This window comes from Epithele typhae (genome assembly GCF_022376455.1).
Source record: "Epithele typhae strain CBS 203.58 chromosome Unknown BXZ73scaffold_165, whole genome shotgun sequence".
NCBI classification, from domain to species: Eukaryota; Fungi; Basidiomycota; class Agaricomycetes; order Polyporales; family Epitheliaceae; genus Epithele; species Epithele typhae.
Window position 1 is genome coordinate 1 of NW_025954356.1, and position 24,045 is coordinate 24,045.

The 24,045-nt window shown below is 59.1% G+C and overlaps 5 protein-coding genes across 5 annotated transcripts; 4 read left to right on the forward strand and 1 right to left on the reverse strand.

The window, feature by feature from the left end:
* Positions 1 to 6,392: 6,392 nt before the first annotated feature.
* On the reverse strand, positions 6,393 to 10,012 carry BXZ73DRAFT_57678 (uncharacterized protein; the record flags this gene model as incomplete). The annotated part of the gene is made up of 6 exons (XM_048021598.1): positions 6,393 to 7,037; positions 7,107 to 7,206; positions 7,268 to 7,620; positions 7,681 to 8,652; positions 9,030 to 9,287; positions 9,341 to 10,012. The coding sequence occupies 6 exons, from the start codon at positions 10,010 to 10,012 to the stop codon at positions 6,393 to 6,395; spliced, it is 3,000 nt and encodes a 999-aa protein (XP_047871111.1).
* Positions 10,013 to 10,553: 541 nt separating this feature from the next.
* On the forward strand, positions 10,554 to 13,914 carry BXZ73DRAFT_108485 (P-loop containing nucleoside triphosphate hydrolase protein; the record flags this gene model as incomplete). The annotated part of the gene is made up of 5 exons (XM_048017161.1): positions 10,554 to 10,823; positions 12,449 to 12,583; positions 13,387 to 13,431; positions 13,497 to 13,580; positions 13,642 to 13,914. The coding sequence occupies 5 exons, from the start codon at positions 10,554 to 10,556 to the stop codon at positions 13,912 to 13,914; spliced, it is 807 nt and encodes a 268-aa protein (XP_047871112.1).
* An 830-nt stretch (positions 13,915 to 14,744) lies between these two features.
* Positions 14,745 to 15,636, forward strand: BXZ73DRAFT_57700 (uncharacterized protein; the record flags this gene model as incomplete). Its single annotated transcript, XM_048021600.1, has 3 exons — positions 14,745 to 15,106; positions 15,212 to 15,341; positions 15,409 to 15,636. Coding segments are annotated over 3 exons (720 nt in total), but the record flags the coding sequence as incomplete, so codon positions are not given.
* Positions 15,637 to 15,671: 35 nt separating this feature from the next.
* On the forward strand, positions 15,672 to 15,824 carry BXZ73DRAFT_15612 (uncharacterized protein; the record flags this gene model as incomplete). Its single annotated transcript, XM_048017516.1, has 1 exon — positions 15,672 to 15,824. A coding segment is annotated over one exon (153 nt), but the record flags the coding sequence as incomplete, so codon positions are not given.
* Positions 15,825 to 16,258: 434 nt separating this feature from the next.
* Positions 16,259 to 17,791, forward strand: BXZ73DRAFT_57704 (uncharacterized protein; the record flags this gene model as incomplete). Its single annotated transcript, XM_048021601.1, has 3 exons — positions 16,259 to 16,390; positions 17,435 to 17,654; positions 17,721 to 17,791. Coding segments are annotated over 3 exons (423 nt in total), but the record flags the coding sequence as incomplete, so codon positions are not given.
* Between the last annotated feature and the right edge of the window lie 6,254 nt (positions 17,792 to 24,045).

Genomic DNA, 24,045 nt, shown 5'->3' on the forward strand with positions numbered 1-24,045 from the left:
ATCTGGAGTCTAGACAGAGTGCCGTCGACGTCACTGCCAGCGGCCACTGCGCCCGCCCGTCATGGGCGCCAACCCGGAGACGCGGTCACGCGCTCGGGTCGACCGACGGCGGACGCGTCGAACCCGGTCCAGTCTGAGTCTCCTCCGCGTCCCTGCGCCGTTGCCAACGACGACGACCGAGCGGCGAGGAGCCGATTATTGAAAAAAACGCACATTAATTGCCCCGCGATCGCAGTGCCCGCGCGCGCGCCGTGCCCTCAGGAGCTCCTTGATGAACGCGCGCGCGCGCGCGACCCTGCACGTGAGTCGATGTCGTGCACCGCGCGCCTGGGACCTCGGAGTCGGGCGACGGAGCCTGGAGGGGGGCCAGGGCCAGCGTCGGAACCAGAGTCTCAGACTCGAGTCACTGCGGAGCGGAAACGACTCGAGGAGATCCTGATTCCTCGCGCGCGCGGACCTCGAGGGCGCTCGCGAACGTTCCTGCAGCTGCACCCTCCCCCGACCCGACCCAAACCCGGCTTGCCGCTCCGGCAGCTTCCGGCAGTCGCGCGGGCCGACGCCACGCCTGAAGAAAACGGGCGTCGGGAGCCCGGGAGTCCACCGTCCGGGATTCCAGGTGTCGAGTTCGCCCGCGGTGACGCGGGTTTCGGGCGACGGGGAACGTTTACGAAAAGATTGGGAGCAGCAGCGTGCCACGGCACGTACGGAGGAGATCGGCGGCGTGGGCGGGTGGGATCGCGGGCGCTCAGGTCACAAAGGGCGTTGTTCTACGTCGTTCTTCTCCCTCCTACGCCCCTCGCGTGCGCGCCTTTTGTGGGGGCGCACAAAAGCGTGTCGCGACGACGAGAAGGCGAAGGCTGATGCGCAATATCATTCGACTGATGGCGCGAGCCTTTTTGTCGTCCGTTGTTTCACCCGCTCAGGGCGGGCGCGGCGTGGCGGCGGCGCGAACAAGGGCGCGGGTGATCCCAGCCTCGGGCGGCAAACGTTCATTATCCGCCAGGCGAGCCGACGTTCCCGCCGTTCAGCCCCGAAAGGAAACATCACGGTGGCTGTCCGCTCCTCCCCAGATGCGCGTACGCGAGGCGTTGGGTGACGGAGTCACAGCGCGCCTGCGGATGGGCACCTCGGAGACCGGGACAGATTGCATTCGTCGCGAACCGTGCAGGCGCACAGGGGGGAAACAGGGCACGCACGTCGAAGAGCGCGGTGCGGGGATTGTTGCACGGGCGAGCTGATGGGAGGGAGGCGGCGGGCACGGCGGGATCGGCGTGCGTGTTTGGGCCCGCGCAGGGGAAACGGGCGGGCGCTGGTCATGGATTCAGCGTCCGCAGAACCCGCAACCAACCAACCACCCGCGCACCGTCTGACAGATCTGGGAGGACGGGTCCTCCGCGCGTTGCATGGCGCCCACCGTCGCCGCGCGCGCGCGAACGCCACCGCTTCCGTCCGTCCCCAGTCCCGGGGGCGGTAACAGAGTGCACTCTATTCCGCCGCGCACCCGGGTCTGCGTGCGCACTTGAGGAACGGCGGGCGACCGCGGTCGCCACCGCCAGAGACACCCTCGCACCGATAGGAGCAAGTGCGGGCGTGCGGAGATTCGTCGCGGCGCGTCGTCGCAACGGCTCCCGCGGGCGCGGGCGCGGGGCCACAGCTCAGCGCGGGCCGAGCTTCGCCGCACCCCCCGCGCCGGTGCGATGTGGGCCCGCGGACGAGCTAAGAAAGCTAGTTCGAACGCGGGCCCGGGACGGGGACGGGAGCGGGACGGCCGTGGGCGAGCCTGTTCGCGTTCGTGCACAGGACGGGCGGGAGGAGGGCGAGCCGAGCCCGGCGCGGGGGTCCGTCGCGCGCTCGGGCGGCGAGAGGACGTCGGGAACGTCGCGCGAGCGAGGCCCTGGCAGGACGGGGCTTACGAGCGCGGGCCGAGCCTGGACACCAGCGATCCTCTGCGGGCGCGTACCTCGTGGGGCGGTGGGGGGGCATGGGAGGTGGGCGTCGACGCTAGCCTGCTGTGGACGAGCTGCGGGAGGGAGGGCGAGACTGGGAGGGCGCGCGGCTGCGAGACGCGCCACGCCGCCTGCTCGAGGCCCGAAATAGGCAAATGGGCTGGCGTGCGGTCACCCACGTCACGAGCGAGACGATCGCCCAGCCTGCAGCCAGCCGACACCCGCCCGGCGGCAAAGCGTCAACGCCCTCTCGATCGAGATCTGGCGCCTACACGACACGTGGGGCCCACCAGACGCCCACCGCGCGTGTCCCTCGCCTGACGCCATATATTCCCCCGCCCTCCAGCCCTCCTCCCCTCCCCACCCTGCTGTCCCCGACGCCTTCACCGTCGCCGGTCACCCTAAACACCCTCTATCACGCTCACGACACGTCCCCCATGTTCGCCCAGTACTCTCCTCTCTTCACCTCTGGCCTCCTCTCCGAGAGCAACTCCCCCTCTTCCTCCAGGCGCCCATCCCTCGACCACTCCCGCCCCAACCAACCCCGCGGCAGTCTCCCGGTCGACGTCAACCGCGACAGCTTCTACGAGCCTTTCGCATCCGAGGATGACGGTATCCTTTTCACCCTCGCTCCCCGCCGCCGCCGCTCCGAGCTCGGAAACTCTTTCCTCTCCTTGGATCTCGCCGAGAGCAGGACGATGCGCTCCATGAGCCTCCGCAGGAAGGACACCATGACGTCCCGTGCGACCACCATCGGTGGTTCTGCTCCGGCTTCACCAGAGGCAGGGCCCTCTTGCCCTCTTCCGTGCGTTCAACCCGTTCCTCTCTTCGTCCTCCCCTCTAACCCCCTGGCTCGCGCAGACCAACCGTCGGCTACGCGTCCTTCTCCACTCTTGGCCGCCGGCCTTCCCCGAAGCCTCTGGTCCGCCACTCGTCGCGCGAGGCCCTTCCCAAGGTCAAGCCCCTTCCCGCGTTCCAGCTTCCCGAGCTCCCCAAGACCCGCGCCGACCTCGCCGTCACCATCCCATCCGCGTTCAGCGCCGATCTCCCATCCCTCCATCGTTCCTCCCATTCCGAATCTTCCGTCCTGTCCCCGATCTCCCCTCTGATCTCGCCCATCGAACGCTCCTATTTCTCCTTCTCGCCACCGACCTCCCCTCCCGCCGAGCGCACGTCCTTTGATTGGCCCCAGCCCCCGCGTTCGGCGCCAGCCTCGATGCCGCTCCGCTCCCGTCCGTCGGTCCGCTCCACTGTCTCGTTCAAGACGCGCCAAGTCAACCGCTCGGCCGCGCTCGCAGCGTTGGAGGGGCGCGTCGCTCGCAAGACCCGCACAAGGACGCGCCCGAGCAACTTCATGAGCATGAGCGACGACGAGGACGACATGGATCTCGAGGTCTGCGAAGCCCTCGGCTTCCCCTCCAAGCCCGCCCCCGCGCCGCACGTTCGCGCGACGACGCTGCTGGAGATCCTGCAGGAGGACGAAGACGTGGTGATGCCCTCGACTCCTTCCCACAAGCGCCTCGCTTCGACACCGAGCTCAGGGAAGAGCCGCAGCCGGCGGGGGACGATCGAGAACCTCCTCCTGCCTTTGACGAACTTCATCGACTTCCGCGACGAGGACGGGGCGACGCGAGGCTGGCGCAGTTTCGTCGAGATCTCATGAGGCCGCCCTCCCCATTTTCCCATTCTTCCGCCACTTCGTGCGGACGTCGCCCTTGCGACCAAAAGTTGCGGTTGACCGCGCGCTATGCTCTATGCTTTATGGTTTCTATGTGCATACTCGCGCGCGGTCCCGCGTCGCCTCAGTCGACCGTTTCCGCCGCGGAGGGGTGTATCATTTGCGCTGCGGGCTCGACGCCCGCCGCCGCCGACACTCGGGCGTGGGCCCGTGTTGGTATCTATGACGTGTCTTTGCTATCGCTATTATCACCCCCTACTGTCCTTTCCAGCTAATATCCCATCGCTCTCGTGTATATCCTCGCTGTACAGCACCCTTCTGATTATATCCTAATCTCTCGTGTACATCATCATCGCCCCTCGCACCCTCTGTTCAAACATGACGCCGATACAGATCCCAATGCATTCACATCACCCGCATCCATGATATGCAGCCCCGCCATCGTACAATGCCGCGATCCTCGCACTTTAATCCGCCTTGTTCTCCTTGTCGCCTCGCTTCCTGTGTTCTTACCTTCTGTGCGCGCTTGCGCGACGTGTATTATCACCGCTTTCCCTTTCCTTGTTCTTCGAACTTTTTGCCATCACTGCGTCCCGTACCATCCACACCCCACTCGCGCTTTGTTCCCTATGCATCGCTTCTCCACGGACTCATCAGCCTGCTCGAGCTGCCGTTATATATACACACACCACGTAACGTAACCGGTCTTTCTCCCCGCCTCGTCCTGCGCCTGCATACTGCCTCGCGCAGCTCGCATTCGCCAGGTACTTGCTGGCGCCATATCACAATGTCACTTGCAGTACCATTGGACCCGATCGATGCCGGCGCCCACGGTGTCCCATATGTGCTTTCGCAAGGTAACTCACGAGGCTCGGTGTGCTCGGTGCGATCCTGTGCAATCCGACAAATGCACCGCTCGCGGTCGCGCGGTCGACACTTGCACCGGGTACAGTGGAAGTCTAAAACGTTGATTGAGCGAGCGAGCGAGCGAAGACGTGATCATCATGCATCATACTCAACACCACCCAAGCGCGATCGCGGCGGGTCTGCGGACTGTCCGCGGACTCCGATGGGGTGCGCGCGCGTTTCCGTCGTGTCGCCGTAGAGTACGTACATCGTGCGGACAGGCTCGGAGATCGGAGATCGGAGGGTGGAGGGGTGGTTGTGGGGGCCGCGGCTGCGCTTACGCACTCATTCATGTAGAACGGACGGCGGAGCCGCTACCGTGCACAGCTGGATCCCTTCACCACGAGGGTGCGCAAACGCGTGCACTGCGGCGGAACAGGCGGAGGAGAACCAGGGAGAGCCGCAGTCCGTCCACGATCGGTATTCGGTTTTCGAACGAGACCGAGTTTCGGCCTTTCCCGTCCGGACTCTGCGGCGGTTCGCTGGTGTGGCTGGACCCGGACGTTGACTGCAGATTCGGCCCTCGCGCGCGCGCGCCGCTCGGCCGCTCGGAGATGAGTCGTGCGAGTGGGTTGGGTACCTTGGAGTCGGCCGGGGTCCTTGGGTGAGGCTGCGACACGGCACTGTGCTCGTCTGTGACCCGCTTACGCATCGGTCGGACGGACGGACGGATCCGGGGTGTGGTTCCTCGGGCGTGCGGCGCCACTGCGGGTCGGCGGACGGGGCGGACGATACGGGGAGTGCTTGCGCTCGAGCCTCGCGCACGTCCGAGGGTCGCGCGCGCGTCGCAGGAATGGAAGGGCGGCGGAATGGACGCGCGCGTCATCGTCGTCGTCGTCGTCGTCGTCGTCGTCGTCGTGCTCGAGGTCGAGGCCGTTCGCTGAATTCCTTCGAAGGGCCCGAGACTCGACGCTTGATCATGCTTGATAACGCAGTGCGACCTGCGGGCCCGCTGGGACAGTCATGGTGGCGCGGTCAGTACTTGATCGGAGGTCGCACGCACGCACGCTAGAACTTGCGGTGGGAGAAGGTTCGGGCGTGGTTCTGTCGGTGCGCGCACGCGTCGAACGTTCTTCTGCCCACCGCTGTCGCCGTCGCCGCGATCCGTCCGGGCAGAAGCCTGCAGAAGCTGATGCCCGCGACGCAGCGTCAGCAGCGGCCACAGCAAACGGCGGCTCGGGCGAGCGGAACTCGAGGCTTCTGCCACCAGAACACGGCCTTTTCCGCGCCGGTCTGTGCTCGCTGCGCAGCTGTCTGACGGTGGGCCTGCTCCGGTCGGTGGGACTGGCGATCTCGGTGTTCGGGATTAGGCTTCCCGCAGGAGTGAGGTGAGATGAAATGAAAGAAATGTTGGCTGGCTGAGGAAGTGTTTGTTGCCAGGGAGGCAGTACGGCCCACGTGGCGACTACAGGTTCCTGGTTCGAGCCCCGCTTGAGACGCGCTTGGACCGTTTGAGCTCCCATCACGCTACACGCTTTCCGGCATCGAGCTCTTGAATCTGAAGCACCTGCTGCGGGGAAGAACGTAGACTCGTAAACCAGTCGGTCGGGATTCTCCTTACCTTTCTTCCGATCGGGGGAGATCTCTGTGGCGTGATGGGAGGAGCGGAGATCGAAAGGCAAGGAGAATCCCATACCGACTGGTCAAACTGGTCGCCCCCTTGGCAGGACCGCTCAAAAAGGAAGTCACGTGCGCGGGACTTAGAAAAATCGCGCGTTCTGGCCTCTGGAGACGTCTCTTGGAGCGGGCGCTTCTGGGCTACCCACCGCCGCGCACCGTGCGCACCCGCTCTGGTTGCTCCCGCGCCCCGTGCTGGCATTCACAATCTGCGTAGGCAAGCCGATGTTCATGTATATAAGCTGCTAGTAGTAGTCTTCGATGTCCAAAGAAGGCTCCTCCTCCTCGTCGAACATGGTCTCTTGGTCTGCACCAAAGACGTCTTCTTCGGGCTCGGAGTGCGACCCCTCTGAGTCTGCCAGGCTCGCATCATCGAATGCTGCAGCAGCGGCGACGGCAGCGGATTCGAACTCCCCGTCGCTGTCATTGAAGTACTCTTCGTCGTCAGAGGAACCCTGCGTGCTGCGTGAGAATGCGAGACCAATGCCGACAGGGTTCACGCGAGCACGTACCAAGATCGGCATGTCTGGCCTCATGTCCTCAACTGCACCATGACGGAACTGTTCTTGAAGCTGTGTGAAGGTCGTGTTATATTCCGTGAGAGGTTTGTTGAGCGCGAGCGTGCCGGTCGTAACTACATCGGGGACGAGTGGCTTCTTGAGTCCGTGGAGGTATCGCCCAGGGGTGTGACTGAATATCTCGTGCGCGTGCATTGAATCTTGCAAGCAGGCAAGGTCGCGTTCGATAGATGGTGTGTGGTGCTTTATTCCGAGCCGTGCACCTTGCTGCGAGTTGATTTGCAAGATGAGCTGGCGGAAGAGAGTGATGCAGGGTGTGATCATTGACAGCCAATCCCACGACACGTTGCTTCCTTGTGCCTTGAATACAATCTGGAGTGCCGCCATCATGCAGGTAAGCCGCGAGGACCGTCATATGAGCGGGCTGTAAGAGACTCATACCTTGGTCCAGAAGTTCATGTGCTCTTGCATCAGGTCGACCGGGACCCAGGCGTTCTCCTTGCCTGTCGGATTGACGAGCCAATTCTTGAGTATGATATTGCTGTATGGAAATGTGTGAGTATGTCTCCTCTCTCCATGCATACGCACAGGGGAACACTCACCGCAACGGCTTTGGCCACACAACCTCTAGTGAGTGTATGAAGTGGAGAAGCTCGTAGGCGTACTTTGTCCGACCACACCCACGGAACGCAAGCGCGAGGTGCTTCAGGACGCGGACAATGCGCCCGGAGTATCCACCCTTGATCGCGTCGGTGAATTCACGCGCTATCAGCGCGTCACGGAGGAAGAGACACGCGTTCTCATACAGCAGGTCGCCCTGCTTCAGCGCGTCGGCATAGACATCATACCCCAAGTTGTCCTCGTGCTTCTCCCCGTTGCGGACGGCCTCCTTGTGTGCTGCCAGTCGAGCCGCAACCTCGGCCGCACGGTCGTCTCGCAGTTCGTCAACCGTGTTCTGGTTGCAGAACTTGCTGACAATGGTGCGGGCGTCTTCAAGGAGCCGGTCGTACGTGACTTGCGATGCATATTCTTCAAGCGAGTTGCATCCTGAGACGAGTTTGAAGCAGGTGAGTACACATGCGGTGAGCGACACAAAAACGAGGTCGCGGCAGGTGCGATACGGAGGGAGGGATGTGGGGATGATGGGTTTACGATTGAGAATGGTGTTGAAGAACGAGAGCGAGGTGGGGTTGCGAGAGCCGGCTCCCTCCGTCTCGCCAAAATGGGTCTCCATGATGCCATTGACCAGCGCCATCTGGTAATGGAACAGCCCGGGGCAAAAAACTGCATACCCGTATGACTGGGCGAGCCTCTCATGGCCGCCGCGGTTGGCCAGGATGGTGCGTGCCCGAGCGACAGAGAGTTGGTCACCGAAGAAGAGCTGGACAAGGGTCGGAAACGAGTCGGAGTCGGAGTCAATCCCGAGCTCTTTCATGATGGCATCGAGGACTTCTGCGTTGCCGATGATGCTGCTCTCGTCAATGTTCATCGCTGGAAGAGTGTAGGGCTTCGTCTTATGCAGAGGAATCTGGTCGTCGGTCTCTGGATTACTGTTGAGAACCCTTGAGCGGAACTTGGAGAAACACTCGCAGTTATTGACGAGCTCTCGAAGGACCGTGTGTACTAGAGAGTTCCGGAGTGAGGTCAGTTCTGTTGGAGAAAGCATCACCTGACTGAAGTTAAGAGGTGGGGCGGTGTGGATAGAGCTGAGGAGATCGGAGGCCTTCATGTCCGTCGGTGAGGCATTGAAGAGAGGGAAGATGGTGGCGCAGGTCCCATTCTCTTGAGCGTCCTTGCGACCGACGATTTGCTCCTGGACTTTGAATACCATATTTATGTTGTCATAGACGGCACCGAAGGGGGTGGAGCGAGCAATAAAGCGGGCAGCATGACGAGCAGTTTCGGAAAGTCGGCGAAGGAGACCTGCCCCGGGTGGGAGCTTGGGCGAGGCGGCGACGGGCGCTTGATCGCTTGGGACCCGCGCGCGCTCAGCTGGGTCCGCGCGCGCGTGCTCAGCTACAGTGTCCGCGCGCGCGCGCTCAGCTACAGTGTCCGCGCGCGCGCACTCAGCACGAGGTGTCACGCCCGACGTCTCTCCCTCAATGTCAACATCAACCTCCACACTCTTCGGGTTTGGCTCTGCCCTGTGTGGGTCAAGTCTCTGCACCTCTATGGGACTCTTTGCAACTTTCCCCCCTGCGGAGGCGCAAATCAGCAAGTGCAGGCAGAGCTGTTGAGCTCAATGGGTTGGGAGTTGAGTCACGCACTGTGGTGAGTACCTCCGTCCTGCTCATCTGCGCGATCGACTTCGTCTGGGACCCCCGCGATTGCGACATTGGGATCTTCGGCTTCGTCATCGTTGACGAGGTCGGGGTCATCCTCGCTGTCTTCATCCAGCCTTTTGTCCTTGCCATTTGCTGCGGCTTTGGGAGGAGCATCTGTCCCAGTCTTGCTGCTCCCGGCTATCGCGGCGTAGCTGCTGCAGATGCCGAGTGACGCAAGGACGGTGATAGTTTGGCGTGAGGCTCCAGATGCGAAGAGATACAAGCCAATGATATGCTTGAGTAGACTATTGTTCTGACTTCGCTCGCCCAACAGGTCAATAAGTGCCATTCCGATACGCTTGGACATCCCCAGTCAGCAGTAACTTGCAGCAGTAGGTAATTGACACTTACTATTGCCTTCCGTTTGTCACGCGCTGACCGGTCTTTCCCTTCGGCGTCGTCTCGCGCGTTCTGTCTGCGCTGACGCGGGGTAGTGCTGAATTCGCGCATTACAGCGGCCATCATCGGGCATTTCTCCCGCACACCTTCAAGGAAGTCCGACATGTCCAGCTTCTCCAAGAACTCCTCCGTCACCTCCGTCTTGCTGCCTTGAAGGATGCCAGACCGTGTCAGTGCGTCGGCCTCAAGACGCGCTTCACGGCCGACGTGCTTCACGGCCCAATTGCCAACAGTTGCCATCCCGGTCTTCGTGTTCCGGTACGCCCAAAGATCAAGCACCCGTTCGACTTGCTTACCATTCATGCAGAAACCACGCCATCGCTCCTCTCGGTGGCCGGAGGTCGGGGTCGAGATCCACTCGAGGAAGTCACCCCACGGGGTGTTCGCCTTCTTGAGCGTCTCCAGGATCCCCTCAAAGCACTCCGTCCGTGTTTGCTGTTTGGCGGCCGTGTCCTCCTTCTCAAGAATAGCCTGTGCTTGCCGGTTCTGAGCCAGGTTGAGGTCACGCTTGGCCTGTTGCTCAGCGTACTGCTTCGATATTGTACGTCCTTGGTGAACATATCCTCGACGTTTATTGAAGTCCGTTCTGTTCTCCCCTGGCAGTTGTTTTACATGAGGCGACATCTGGAATGAGTCGTCACTCTTCAGCTCAGGGTCACGAGTGGGAGAAGAAGGGAGGGACTGTGTGCGCTGCCGCCGCTGAGGGGTTGCACGTGCGCGTGTGTGGCTGGGGTTCATTGTAGCCTCATTGACTGCCCCGAGGTGACCTCGACGCTCTTGAGCATCGGTTTGGGCCTGTTTGGCGAAGGTGTTGGCTGCTCGTCGTGCTGCCGCACTCGTTGTGGGTGACTCTGGAGGAGAACTGAGGTCCGACATGGTAAATAGGTCCTCATTGTCCAATATCCATGATTGCTCGCTCTGACCAGCCATCCTTCACAGATATTGAGCTGAATGTGACATCTGAAGTGGCAGCATACGCACCTTGTTGTGCTCGATTTGTGAGAGAGAGTGTGTGTGTCGAGAATAGAATGGCGACTCGTCGCATTGCAGCATTTTTGGCGCTTATCTGACGCCTTCCGATTTTGTGTGCCCCGCCCCTCAGTTGCGCCTACTCTCCTGCTACCATTTGCTTCCACTGTCTGCTTTTCTCCTGCTCCTCGTCGCCATGGCCCGTCGGTCTCGCCCCAGCAAACTTCAGAATTATGCCCTACCGAAGAGTGGTATACCTCGCCCAAGGCTCACCGAAGACGACATCACCGAGCTCAAGGCTCACATGCGCGAGTCCTTCAAATGGGATTCGGATCCGAGGGACTTCCAGCTCAAGGCCGTCGTTGCGCAGATTGAAGGAGTAGACATGATTGTCCAGGCTCCCACAGGTGCAGGGAAGACAGCTCTCGCTGCGGGTCCACATGTTTGGCCCGCCTTTGCAAACAAGGTGAGCCGCCTCAGTACAGGTTATGCATAAATCCCTGTTAGAGTGCCCCGGGTTTATGCATACCGTACCTTATGCATACACAGATATATGCATAAACATTGAAGTATGCATACAGCTGTAAGAGCGTCAATATCCGTAAACAAAAGGACAGCCACGTGAATCGAACCCACAGCCTCTTGACATTGTACACATACGACACAACAGACCACTACGCCAATGTTCCATGCTGTTTGTGCGTTGCTTACAGTAGATATACTCTCTTCAATACTGACATAAACACAAGGCTTTTGTTGAACTCGTCGTTCATCACAGTCCAGTCATACTTCTCAACACTGCTTGCATACTCACCCTCTCCTCGGGATGCCTACCTATGTCTAAGATTGTGTTTATACATACATCCGGTTTATGCATACACCCCATTTATGCATACAACGTGTTCATGCATACGGCCGGTTTATGCATACAGCCCGATTATGCATACAGCCCGATTATGCATACGGCTGGCTTATGCATACAGCCGGTTTATGCATGCGGCGTGATTATGCATACGGCGCATTTATGCATACAGCGCATTTATGCATACGTCCCGTTTATGCATAAACACTTCATATGGGTAAACACAGCGTGTATTGGTGGGGCAAGATGACAGTGATGTACCGTCAACTCCAGGTCCGAGTCCATGGAGGTGAAGGCGAGATAGTGGGCTGGTGTAAGCGTAGAAATGAGGAATCTGGGGTGAAGCAAGATTTGCGGGGAAAGCGAACGTGAAGAGAGTTGGATCGCGGGAACGCAAGGTACTTGAGGAGGTCAGAATAGACGAGACCGAGGAGGATGATGAGTGCGAGTGCGAGATCGAGGGCGAAGGGGAACGCGCGGTGCGTCTAGATCGATGTGTCGCATAGGGCTGCCGTATTGATCCTAGGTGAACACGGGCGGATCGTGATGGGCGTGTGCGAGGTGGGACGGACAATGTGCGTGGAAAACGTGCGTGAGGACGACATGGATGGGAGCCAGGCGGAGGCGCGTAGCCACTAGTGTGGTCAGGTGGTCGAGGGACGATGAGTGGACGTGAGTCGTAGAGAATGGAGCAACGTGACGCTGCGAGGACGCAGGAGCTGAGAGAGAGCCCTGGTGTCAATTCCTGGTGTGTGCGTCTACCGGTCATGGGTGTGATGACGAGGCCGGACACGGTGAGTACGCACCTCACACTCACCGTGCAGGCCGGGACGGCCGAGTGAGGCGGAAGGGTGTGCGCTGGCCAGGGACCATGCGCGGAGGTGTTCCTCGAGCACAGCCACCCCCCGCAGTGCCTGGATGACGTGCGGGTCGATCACATCCCGCTTTTCTCGGAGCACACACCAGGAATCGACGCCAGGGCTCTCTCTCAGCTCCTGCCACGTCCTCGTAGCGTCACGTTGCTCCATTCTCTACGACTCACGTCCACTCATCGTCCCTCGACCACCTGACCACGCTAGTGGCTACGCGCCTCCGCCTGGCTCCCATCCATGTCGTCCTCGCACACGTTTTCCGCGCACATTGTCCGTCCCACCTCGCACACGCCCATCGCAATCTGCCTGCGTTCACCTAGGATCGATACAGCAGCCCTATGCGATGCATCGATCTAGACGCACCGGTCATTCCCCTTCGCCCTTGGTGTCACCTTCGCCCTTGGTGTCGCACTCGCGCTCGTCATCCTCCTCGGTCTCATCCATTCTGACCTCCTCGCGCACCTCGTGTTCCCGCGATCCAACTCTCTTCGCGTTCGCTTTCCCCGCAATGCGTCATATCCCGGATTCCCCATTTCTATGCTTACACCAGCCCTCTATGTCCATTGTCGCCTTCACCGCCGTGGACTCGGCCCTGAGGCTGATGACTGTCGTCTTGCCCCACTGGTATACACTGTGTTTACCCATATGAACTGTTTATGCATACGCACCGTTTATGCATAAATGGGGCGTATGCATAAATGCGCCGTATGCATAATCACGCTGCATGCATAATCGGGCTGTATGCATAAACCGGCTGTATGCATAAACCGGCCGTATGCATGAACACGTTGTATGCATAAACAAATTGTATGCATAAACGCGCTGTATGCATAAACTTACTTGTGTCATCGGCATAGTCACTTACACCTCTACAGGAAGCAAATGATATATTATGTGCTGCACAGGTGAGCTGATATCCGTTGGACATGGGCGGGAGATCATAGTGGGCATCTTGCATTACCCACTTTTGAGAGAGGATGGTCAGCTGGGGAGGACGGGAGTACATTAAGTCGACGTATTGAGAAATATAACAGTACATATAAAGAAACATATGAGCCGTTTTAATGGACTCATGGCGCAGTGGTAGAATTGCCTCCCACCTCCCCCTTTTGGGTTGGGTTGGGTGTTCGATTCCCCATTGCGTTGTTTTGTTTACGGACATTGACGCCTCTACAGTTGTATGCATTCACTAATGTTTATGCATATATTCGCGTATGCATAATTCACAATATGCATAAGCCCGGGGCGCTCTAACAGGGATTTATGCATATCATGTACTGCTATGTATGAACAAGGTCACCCTCATGGTGAGCCCGCTGATGGCTCTGGAGGAGGAAATGGTACGTAACATCCTGGTATGCCTACTGCACCTGTGAAAGACATGAGGTGAACACCGGCTCAACAGGTGGACACCTTTCGGGACGACTTCGGCCTCAAGGCGGTCACACTACATAGCAAAAACGGCGGCTGCAGCATGGAAGAGATTGAGGTAAGCTGCTTCTTTTTATGCCATTTTGAACCATCCCGAACCATGTGTACACCAAATATAGAAGATCCTCAACCTGGAGTATCAAGTAGTAATTGTCTCACCGGAGATGCTCCAATCCCGCCGCTTTACAGACCTCGTACTCCGCAACTCAAAGTTCACCCAGAACATTGTCTCAATGTTCATTGACGAAGCCCACTGTGTCGTTCACTGGGGTGCGGACTTCCGGAAGAGTTACGGCACCCTGGGAAAGATCCGCGCATTCCTGCCTCCATGCACTCCCGTAATCGCTGTCACAGCTACTCTCACTAGACGAGTTCGTCGCGCGCTCTACTAGTGCATAGCAGGGGTAGCCACTACCCTTGGGGGTAGGGGGTAAGGGTGCGCAAGGGTAGGGGTCGGGGTAGGTACCAGTTGACCCCCCAATACCCTTGATACCCTCGGTGGTCCCAGAGCTGCTGTACGTAGCAGCCTGGCCTTGCAGGCTCAGCAGGCATGTGCACTGAAGAACGGAGAGCCGTCATCGTGAATAGGAGCCTTTGTATTACATAAGACATTCACCAAAATTCAGGGGGCTGTCCGAGCGAGGGCCATCCCGCAGATTCTCCCTCCCCTGTTCCCTCATACACACAGATTCTGAGCTACACCTCACCACACTCCACCACTCATGGCTGGAGGATCTTCCCTTAGAAAGGGTGCCCAAGCTCTAAAGCGCCAGGCATCAGCACTATCGGAGAAGGTTCGGAAGAAGAAGCGTATCACAGGTTCCAACTCAGACGGTAGCGGCAACGAAGAGACCCGCTCCCAAGGTTCGTCCCCTGGCATTGTCTCCATCCACGGCTCTGGGAGCGATGCCGATAATGCGAGTGGGACGGAGACTCGGCGACCTTCAACTATCAAGAAGGCAGCACGTGCTGCAGCTTCTGCGGTCAAAGGAGTAGCCTCTGCCGTCAAGGCTACCGGTAAGAAAGCCGCCGGGAAGCTGAAGAAGCGTGGGTCATTCAACTCTGGCACGTCGGAAGCAGACCAAGAGGCATCAAATGACGAAGACGTACCTGCTACAGAGGATGATGACAACGAGCCCAAGGACGAGACCCCTGAGGCAGCTCTTGGTGAGTCGGATCCGACATCGCATCAGAATCAACAACGCCTTATCGCACTTTAGCGCGGTTGAAGAAGAAGTGGTCAGCCCCGGTGTACGCATTCTACAAACCAGACATCAAGATCCTCACCAATGAGAAAGGCCAAATCGTGCACGAGTTCTCTTGCGCGAACCCTGGATGTACACAGAAGATCAAACGTAACACCCAAACCAACGACAAGACATCCACAAAGAACCTCCATCGGCATGCGAAGTCGTGTTGGAAAGATGCGGCGTGGAAGGCTGGAACGGGGGCGGGATCTGCGGACAAGGCTCGGCCCGGTCTGGAGGCGTTCGGTCGCACCGGGAAACTGACTACAGCGTTCAAGCGGGCTGGAAAAGGCAAGGTCACGTATTCAATCGTACAGCATACATCAATGGAAACCAGGTACGCACTCACATGAATCAGTTCATGCTCAAGCGTTGAAGTGTGGCATAGAATCGAGATTGTGCGCTGGTGTGCAGAGAACAAGCGGCCGTTCCGTATCGTCAGCGACCGAGCGTTCCAGTGCTTGATGAAGACGGGCCGCCCGGAGTACAAGATCCCGTCTCCTTCCACTGTCTCACGCGACATCCGTCATGTGTTCGCGAAGTGCCGGCAGCGCATCGGCCGGATGCTTCAGGTATGTGATAGCAGTTCCGCATTCATGGCAGGGTACCGTACTGACGCGGGATGAATACACATGATAGGAATATGAAGGCGAACTAAACTTCACCTTTGACGCGTGGACATCGCCTAACCATAGGCCGTTCATCGCGTTTGCCGTCCACTTGCACCACCGCGGGGCTCCGTTGAGCATGATACTGGATGTCATCGAGGTTGCGGAGTCGCACTCCGGTTTCGTCATGGCAGCTGTGTTTGACGCCATGTTGAAGGACTTCGGTATCCAAGATAAGGTTAGTAGTGCATCTCCATAGATACGTGCTTGTGTTTGCTTACCAAACATTTGTAGATCCTCGCGGTGACAGGCGACAGCGCGGCCGCTAATGACACCATGGTCGACGAGTTGTACAAGAGGCTTGACAACTTTGGCGGTCAGTGTAATCGTGCCCGATGCTTCGACCATGTCGTGAACCTATGTGCGCAATCAGTACTCCGTCCTTTCCAGGTAAAGGAGGGCGACAAGGACACAGCGGAGACTGCTGAGGAAACACTAGCACGGCTGCTCGCGGAAATTGACTGGAGTGGTATGGGTTCGGACACCGAGGACGACGAGGGTGACCAAGCGGATGACACACCTGAAGCGGACGACTCAGACGGTCTCTTCGACATCAATGAAGACATGACAGACGATGAGCGCGAGGACTTTGAGGCTGGTATCGCCCCAATCAAGAACGTCTTAACGAAGGTGCGGCGCACTCAGATACAATACAACAACACACCTGATATCTGCCACCACAGATTCGCACCCTGTCCTTCGCAATCATCAATTCCCCCACAATAAACCTCCCTGCGTGGAAGCGGACACTTCGCGAACTCCGTTTGAAGGAGCGCATGATACCGCGGGATGTTCGAACTCGTTGGAATTCGACGTTCTACATGCTAGACTTTGCGGTTGAGTACAAGGCCGCCATTCACCGGATAACTACGGACCTTGATCTTGGCTTGAAGAAGCACAACTTGGACGACGAGGAGTGGGAGATAGTCGAGCAGCTGCGAGACGTTCTGAAGGTACGTGGCAGTTACGCAATCTTACTCTCACGCATCTGCACCCGCAACACAGCTGGTTTGAACTCAAACCAGCCGCAACGCTCATGGTCTCCCACCTCCTCCCGTGCTCTGTCTCGTCCCCCCATTCTCCAGCTTGGCATCCATGACTAACTGCTTCCTCTTGTGCTCGCTCTCGACGTCCCTTGCAACCCAACAACGTTTCTTCTGGCTGTGGTTAAACAACGCCACTCGACTGCCTAAAATCTCATACGGTCGGCCTGATCATCCGTGATCATCTTATCGCGGATGGAAACGACGCCATCCATACTCTGCATGGCCCTGGGACGCGTCGGGACTACAGGTAAGTTGTTTGTACTGTTTTTCATGCGCATATTCCACCTGTTCTGGGCTCCCGCTGTTGTGGTGCTGTCTCGATAATGAGATCCCGCGTCCTACTGCCCTCGCCTCTGTGGCGTGCACTCAACAACACTCTTGTATTCAAGAGTGCTGATGTGTGCCCCACACGCACATGCACCCCGTTCTTGACGCACTCCAGCTGCCAGCGCGCGGTGTGTGTATCTCACACTCCAACTGCCAGCGCTCTCCGCACGCCGGCTCGCTCGACCTGTGTCCCTTGCGCTGCGCGCATGCTCTGCGGTGCCCGACTCCGCTCTTCGGTGCCCGACGCTCTGCGGTGCCCGACGCTCTGGCACTGATGCGCATGCTTGAGTACGTGCTACACACCACCGTGAGCAGATCCGTTTCGATCATGCTGGTGTGGGGCCACACGTCGTGTGGACGCGGACACGGGGACGTGCGTCGTGTGGACGCGGACACGGGGACGCGCGTCGTGTGGACGCGGACACGGGGACGCGCGTCGTGTGGACGCGGACACAGGGACGCGCGTCGTGTGGACGCTGCGACGCGGACGCAGACACGGGGACCGTGACGCGCGTCGTGTGGACGCTGCGACACGGATGCGGACACACAAGTGTAATCTCTTCTTCTCGTCTTCTTGTGCCTACGTCCCACACAGTCACGTTCTAACTTCTCTCGATTTCACAGCTCTTCGAGAATGCTACCACGTTCTTCTCTAGAAAGGGGCATGTCAATCTGCCCATCGTCATTCCGGCCATGGATCACCTCGACGAGAAACTCACGGAGCACGCACTGGATACTGGAAGAATGACTGCCGCTGTTCGCGCTGCGGTTACTCTTGGCAAGAAGACACTTAATCGGTACTATGATCGCACTGATCATACGGAGGTCTACCGGATCGCGATGGGTGCGTATATATGTCCTGGCCTGTATTACATACTTATATGCGCTCGCTGTGATGATCTTCCTCCAGTCCTTCATCCTCAGATGAAGCTCGAGTACTTCAAGACTGCGAAGTGGGAACAGGACTGGATTGATACGGCCGAGAAGATGACTCGGGATGAGTACCTCCGCAGCTATGCGCAGAGGGATATTGAGCACGACGATCGGGCCCCGAAGCCAACGACTGAGCCACGCCGTAAGAAAGACACTGTGAGTGTTCTTTATCACCAGTACTTGACTCCTGTCTTACAGTTTATATGTGGCATGCGCGGCCAATGCGGTGCACAACAGAATCCATTCGCTCAGCTCCCTGCATTCCAACAGAAGCGTCCGGCTGCAGGGGCGAGCGAGATTGATCGCTATCTTGCGGCGTCTACAGAGTACACTGACGATCCACTCAGTTGGTGGTGGAATCGCCGCCGTGAATATCCCCATCTCTCACGCATGGCGCTCTCTTACCTTACAATTCCTGGTATGTGTATATCATGGTATCTCAACCTCTCGCAGCTCGCTTACAGTAAGGATGCTCCACAGCCACTTCAGTCGACATTGAACGCGTTTTCAGCAAAGGGCGGCTGCTCCTTCCACACGTCCGCAACGGTTTGTCTGCCACGTCTATCCGGGCGCTTCTGTGCCTTGATGAGTGGAGCGAGCTCGGACTCGTTCGAGACACCGACGTCTCGGTTGCCCTTCGAGATGATGCATCGGACGATCTGGAGGGTGGTTGGGAGCTCATTGTGTTGCGGCCACGTGCTGGTACTGATACAGTAGAGTAGGACAATGTCGTGTGTGCTGTACTTGCTACCCTTGTCAAACCCTTGACCCTCGAGTACCCTTGTGACCCTCTACAAAACCCTGACCCTTGTATGAGGGTTGTGACCCCCTGAGGGTAGGGGTCAGGGTAAGCATCGGGAGACCCGGGGGTTACCCCTGCTACGCACTATTTATTAACAGTTAAGCTGCAGGGCTGCAACATCCTCGATGTGGAGCGTGTTATCATATGGAAGATGCCGGAAACGTTCTCACACTTCGTGCAGCGCGAGGGCGCGGCACTCGAGGGGTCGCCATCCTCCTTGTCGAGCGCTCTGCGTACAACACCAATATCGTCGACAACATGCCCGCTTCCCTTGATGAAAAGCCCGTTGGCAAGATTCAGGGGACCAAGGAGAAAGCACCACGCGCAGACTCCAAGGAGGTGAAAGAGTACGCCAGAGCTCACGGTGTCAATCGCGGCGGCTCAAAGCAACTCGACGACATACCCAATGGCAAACAACCCCAGCTGAACCCAGCAAGTGCCGACGAAGGTCTTCTCTCATTTGTGCAAAGCACGTCCTGCCGGCGTGAAGTCTGGGCACAGGTTTTCGAGATCCCAGACTCGGAGCGGCGTAAGTTTTGTTCACTCGCCGCATGTATATGCTCCCCTAATTTTATGTGTATAGATCCCCTAGCTGAAGGGTGTCCGTGTTGCGACCTCTGCCATCCGAAGCTGTTTGATCTCGCCCGCCCTGCACCTTGTCCTCGTGAAAAAACGAACAGGTTGCCCACGAAGGGCCTGCCCGACCCGACGGCTCGTGCCGCTCTCGCACAGTGGCGCAAGATGGTACATGCCCGCGACCACCCATTGGCATGGTTTAACGCCAAGGCAATACTTCCCGACGTGCTTCTCGACTCACTTGTCTCATATGGCTCTGTCACTCCCATCCAAATTCGAGCTATCATGAAGGAGCCATCCGCAGTGTGGACGGATCGCCTCACCGCTGAGCTATGTGAGTCTATGGCACATTTGCAGATTCGGTTCGTCCCCAATCCAAAGAAGATCTCGGTGAAGGCAATTCTTGAACATCCTTCGCCCTCGTCCTTACCTGTTCCACCCACCAACTCTGCTGGCTCGTCGTCGTGCAAACCAGTACAAGCCGTGCCAACCCAGACTGAGGCCGCGCGCGCACCATCAGCCGATACCATGCGCGAGCCCCCACCTAAACGCACACGTACCAAAACGAAGCCCACGATGCCCCCAGAAACCGCATACTACCCGACCTCTGTTTCCGCCAACGCAGAAGCATCCAAACGGCCGCGCGGGGCGTCCGCGTCGTCCATGGCTCCTCCGCCACAGCGTAAGCGCCTGCGCGCGACAGAGGTCAGAGGCAGCGAAGCGCCGGCCCCATCGCAATCTCTTGCCCCCATCTACCTAGGCACGCCTGCCCACTCCACCCACTATGCTCACCCTTCCTCAACACCCGCACTCTTATCAACCCCTCTTCCACTTGTGTCGCCTCAGCCGCACCCACACTATGGACAGAACACGAACGAGACCACATCCAGTTCACGCCAGCATGCAAACTTCGCACAAGAACAGAGTTCCGACATGGAACACTCAGTACCTCAGAGAACGTACGTTTATCACAACACTCCTCCCGCGCTACCCTACCATCCCCCGCCACCTGTTTTCCCATCTCCCTCGCCGGCTGCCCAACAACTTCAGGAAAGCCCGGGATCCAGGATCACCTGGTCGACGCTGCAGCAGCCTGTGTGTAGTGCTGGTCACGTCGCACCGTCTCCTCTCCCATGGTCCAGTCACGATGGCGGCCCCACTGCTCCATCTCTGTTCACAATGTCAAGCTCAAGCCTCCCATCCTCTTACTACAACAGCACACCCACTCGTGCAAGGCATTCGATCACAGGGCCCGCGATGCACTCACGGACTCCCGCAAGGCCTCCATCTACGCCTGCGATACACCCGGCTTTCCCTACAATGCCGCTGGGTCCACCCACGATGTCAGCCCCTAGGACGCCCTCCGACTCCTACACAACCCTTTGGGGCATCCCCGCGTCCTCGCATACAATGCCGACTATCACACCGGTGACTCAATCGGCCACGTCCTCAACACGCTCTGTGGCCCTCGCATGGCCTCAATCTCTCCCCGCGATGCGCTCTACCACGCCTGCGATGCGCTCTACCACACCCGCAATGCGCTCTGCCGCACCCGCAATGTGCTCTCCCACTCCCGCAATGCACGGCGAGTCTGTCACGCCCACGATGCGCTCTGCCGCGCTCGCGATGTCACCACTTGGTCCTACGCATGTGCCATACCACACGCCCGGGCCGTACCATGTTATGTGCTCATCCACGCCCACGATGTATCCATCCGTTGGTTTTGCTCACGGTATGTCACCCTTCTTGTCTGTGCTGTCCTTCAGCATTCCTCATAATACTCCGCATTGGAGTGCAGGTCCGCCACCTGTGCCCAGCCCATATACGCAAGTAACAGAGCTCCCCCAGATTGCGAGAAGCACACCGGAAATTCGAAGTCACATGCAGGCTCTCCCGCGTCAAGTAGCCTCACTTGGAATGCCCGCTCCATACCCACGGGACGGGATCTCTGCGCAGGTTCAACATGTGCAGGACGCCCAAGTCGTCGTGCGGGCCTTGGTGAGTCTCGGTGACGTCATGTAAACTACACCCCACTCAAGTTCGGCATACCTGCAGACGACGACGGCTTCTCTGGACACGTCATCACCCCGTCCTCCACGCGGTTGGACAGAACCATGTCCCACACCGGACGCTCTAATCTCTGGCTCACAGTATCACCCCGGTCAGCCTGACACCGGGACACCCGCTCAAAGTATGGACCTCGGGCAGCCGCAACACCTCACGCACGCTGAGTCATCTCAGAGACAGGCTCACCACGACGTTTCCATCTACGACACTTACGGTTTTGAGCCTTTCATGCCACCTTTTCACCCCGATCCTGCGCCCCCTGCATCCTCTACCCCTTCAACTAGCGGACTGGCACCCGGGTTTTATGTCGAGAACGGCCATGTAGACCCGCAATTGGCTCATTGTTCGTTTGGTATGTAAAATCATAACTATTTACACCAACGCGCGCGCGTGAGGGAGTGGACGGGAGGACGTGCACAGGGGAGCTACTCCGAGTCCGGAGGCCAGAACGCGCGATTTTTCTAAGTCCCGCGCACGTGACTTCCTTTTTGGGCGGTCCTGCCAGAGGGGCGACCAGTTTGACCAGCCGGTCGGTAAACCGACCGCCGAAGGCGTATCGGAGTTTGAACCGACCGGCTGGATGATCGAGCCTAGGAAGAACGATGCGGGTGGGCCCGAATCGGCACACGGAAAGTGCCTGTGGATTGAAGCGCGGAGCGAGAGCACCGTTCTGGGTGGCGATCTGATCTGGCCCCGTCGAATCTTTGGCTGCTCCTGCGATCGGTGATTTCTGCTGCCGTCCTACGTGTCTTCCTTTGCGAACTTCTCGCCGCTGTGGATGAAGCCCATTTGAACGCGCCCGTGCGCGCCTCAGCGTCGCGTCATGGGACCCCGTGACCGCGTCAGACGACGGAGGCGCCAATCAGGCGCTTGAACGGCCCACCACGATGACGAGGACTGGTCTGACTCGGATCCGGAGCTTCGTCTGTGTCTTGATCTGGTCTGGACAGGTGAGCACTTCGCGCTCGATAGGACCTCGAGGTTCAAAGGCTTGCATACACTCTTTACCTGTGCAGGCCCCGAGGCTCCTTTCGCAGGCTGCCATCGCGCACATTTTCGAAACTGGCACCATCAAACCCTGCTCGCTCCTTTCACGACGCGGAGCACACGACTGACTGCACGATAACTCTGCGCGCAATGAAGCTATCCATTCTGCACACGCACGATCTCTCGGGCCTCGCCGTGATCAGGGTGGTGCTAGTTTCTCGGATCCTCGAGGCCTCAAAACGTCATCTCTTCAACCGTACATCATTCCCTATCATTCCCTGGCACGGTGCTGCGTTCGGCCAGGTCCTGAGGGCTGAGACCGCACCAGGCCGCACCGCCCACGAAAGATCAAAGACCTGCCAGTGCCACGAGCATCAGGTCAGGTTTTCGCGGCGGCGGCCTCTTCGCCTTCGCACTTGTCGGGGCTCGGCCGTGACCTCGTGCGGTACGACGACATCCGCCATGCGGTGGAATGCGCCGTGTACTACGACAAGCGGGGGCGGGGCGGATCCAGGTGTGTGCTTTCTTCCGACTTCTTGCATCACAACGTGCATGTACTGAGCCTGGAGGACAGACGAAGGAAAGACATCCGTGTCCTCGCGCCGCCACGACAAAGCCTCGTGTATGTGTGCCAGCAGCCTCGAGGCTCGACCGCACGGCGTGTGCACAGTGCTTTATGAATGCCGGCGCAGCGTCTTCACAGCGCGTTACCGGATCAGCCTCGCGCGCGGGACGGTCAACGCGTTTCAGAGGTGAGCAGCGCACTCTTCACCCACTGCGGGCGACATCGTATGTCGTGAGTCTAATGATCCGCCGTGCTTACTCTATGTCGTGCGCAGGGTCAACCCAGACGCGCGCGTGCCGCGGTGTGCCTCCGAACGCTCGACCATTGCGCAATCCGTCAGTGTCCAGGCTGTCAGCTGGGGGCCCCGCCCCACGTCGCGTCTGTCAATCCAGAAGTCATGTCGTGCTTGAGCCGTTATGTCGCGCACGGCGACCTACTCTCCGTATGTGCTCTTCTTCTCACCCACCGCGCGACGTGGACTGATGCCTCGAGCCTCCCAGCGCCCATCGACGTGATTGCCTCGCGCGCGCCCAGTCGATCTCCCAGGACCCATTTGGCGTCCGCCCTCGTCGCAAGAGCTAGCGTGATGATGACCGCCCGCTCCCGCGCACACACCAGTCAGGCGTCGGGCTCGGTGACGGCGCTCGCCCTCCGGGGAGCGACGAGCCCCGGGCAAGCAAAGGCGTGGATCACGCGTGCCGTTGGCGGGTGGCCGCGGACACCTCCACTGATACCGCGCGTGATCGCGCAGGACGTCGCGGTCGAACGCGGCCACCTGACTTCCGAGCCCGTCGCGGGCTTGCCAACGCGACGCGTCCCCCGTCGGGCCTCGACGATCCGTGGTCCGTGGAACCCGCACGCCACCGCGCTCTATCCCCGCCCGACCCTCAAGGAAGGCTCGGGAGGTGTGCGGACGAAGATGGTCGCGCATGTACTCACACAGCTCGGGCATGGAGTCGAACGACGCCACAAGTGCGTCTTCGCGAAGGCCTGTTACGAGAGCACGGTACGCCCGCCCGCCCATCTATCCATCGATGTCTTTCCCCGTGTCCACGCGCGCGCCCACTTGCGCCTTGGCGAGTCGCGTCTGCAGTTGCGCTGATGCCGACTTGTTTGTCAGTAGGGTGCGGAGTTGCGAGGTGCGCACGATTCGGGGTCCTCGTACGTCCAGCCACTCCGACGACCGAGCTCGCGGGCCCGTGTCCCTTGGCGTTCTTTGACCCACTGCCCCCACAAATATTGGACGCCGTCGGAGAATGTCCTGGCCGAGGACACCGCAGCGAAGCGCGCGCGAGTTCGTCGTGG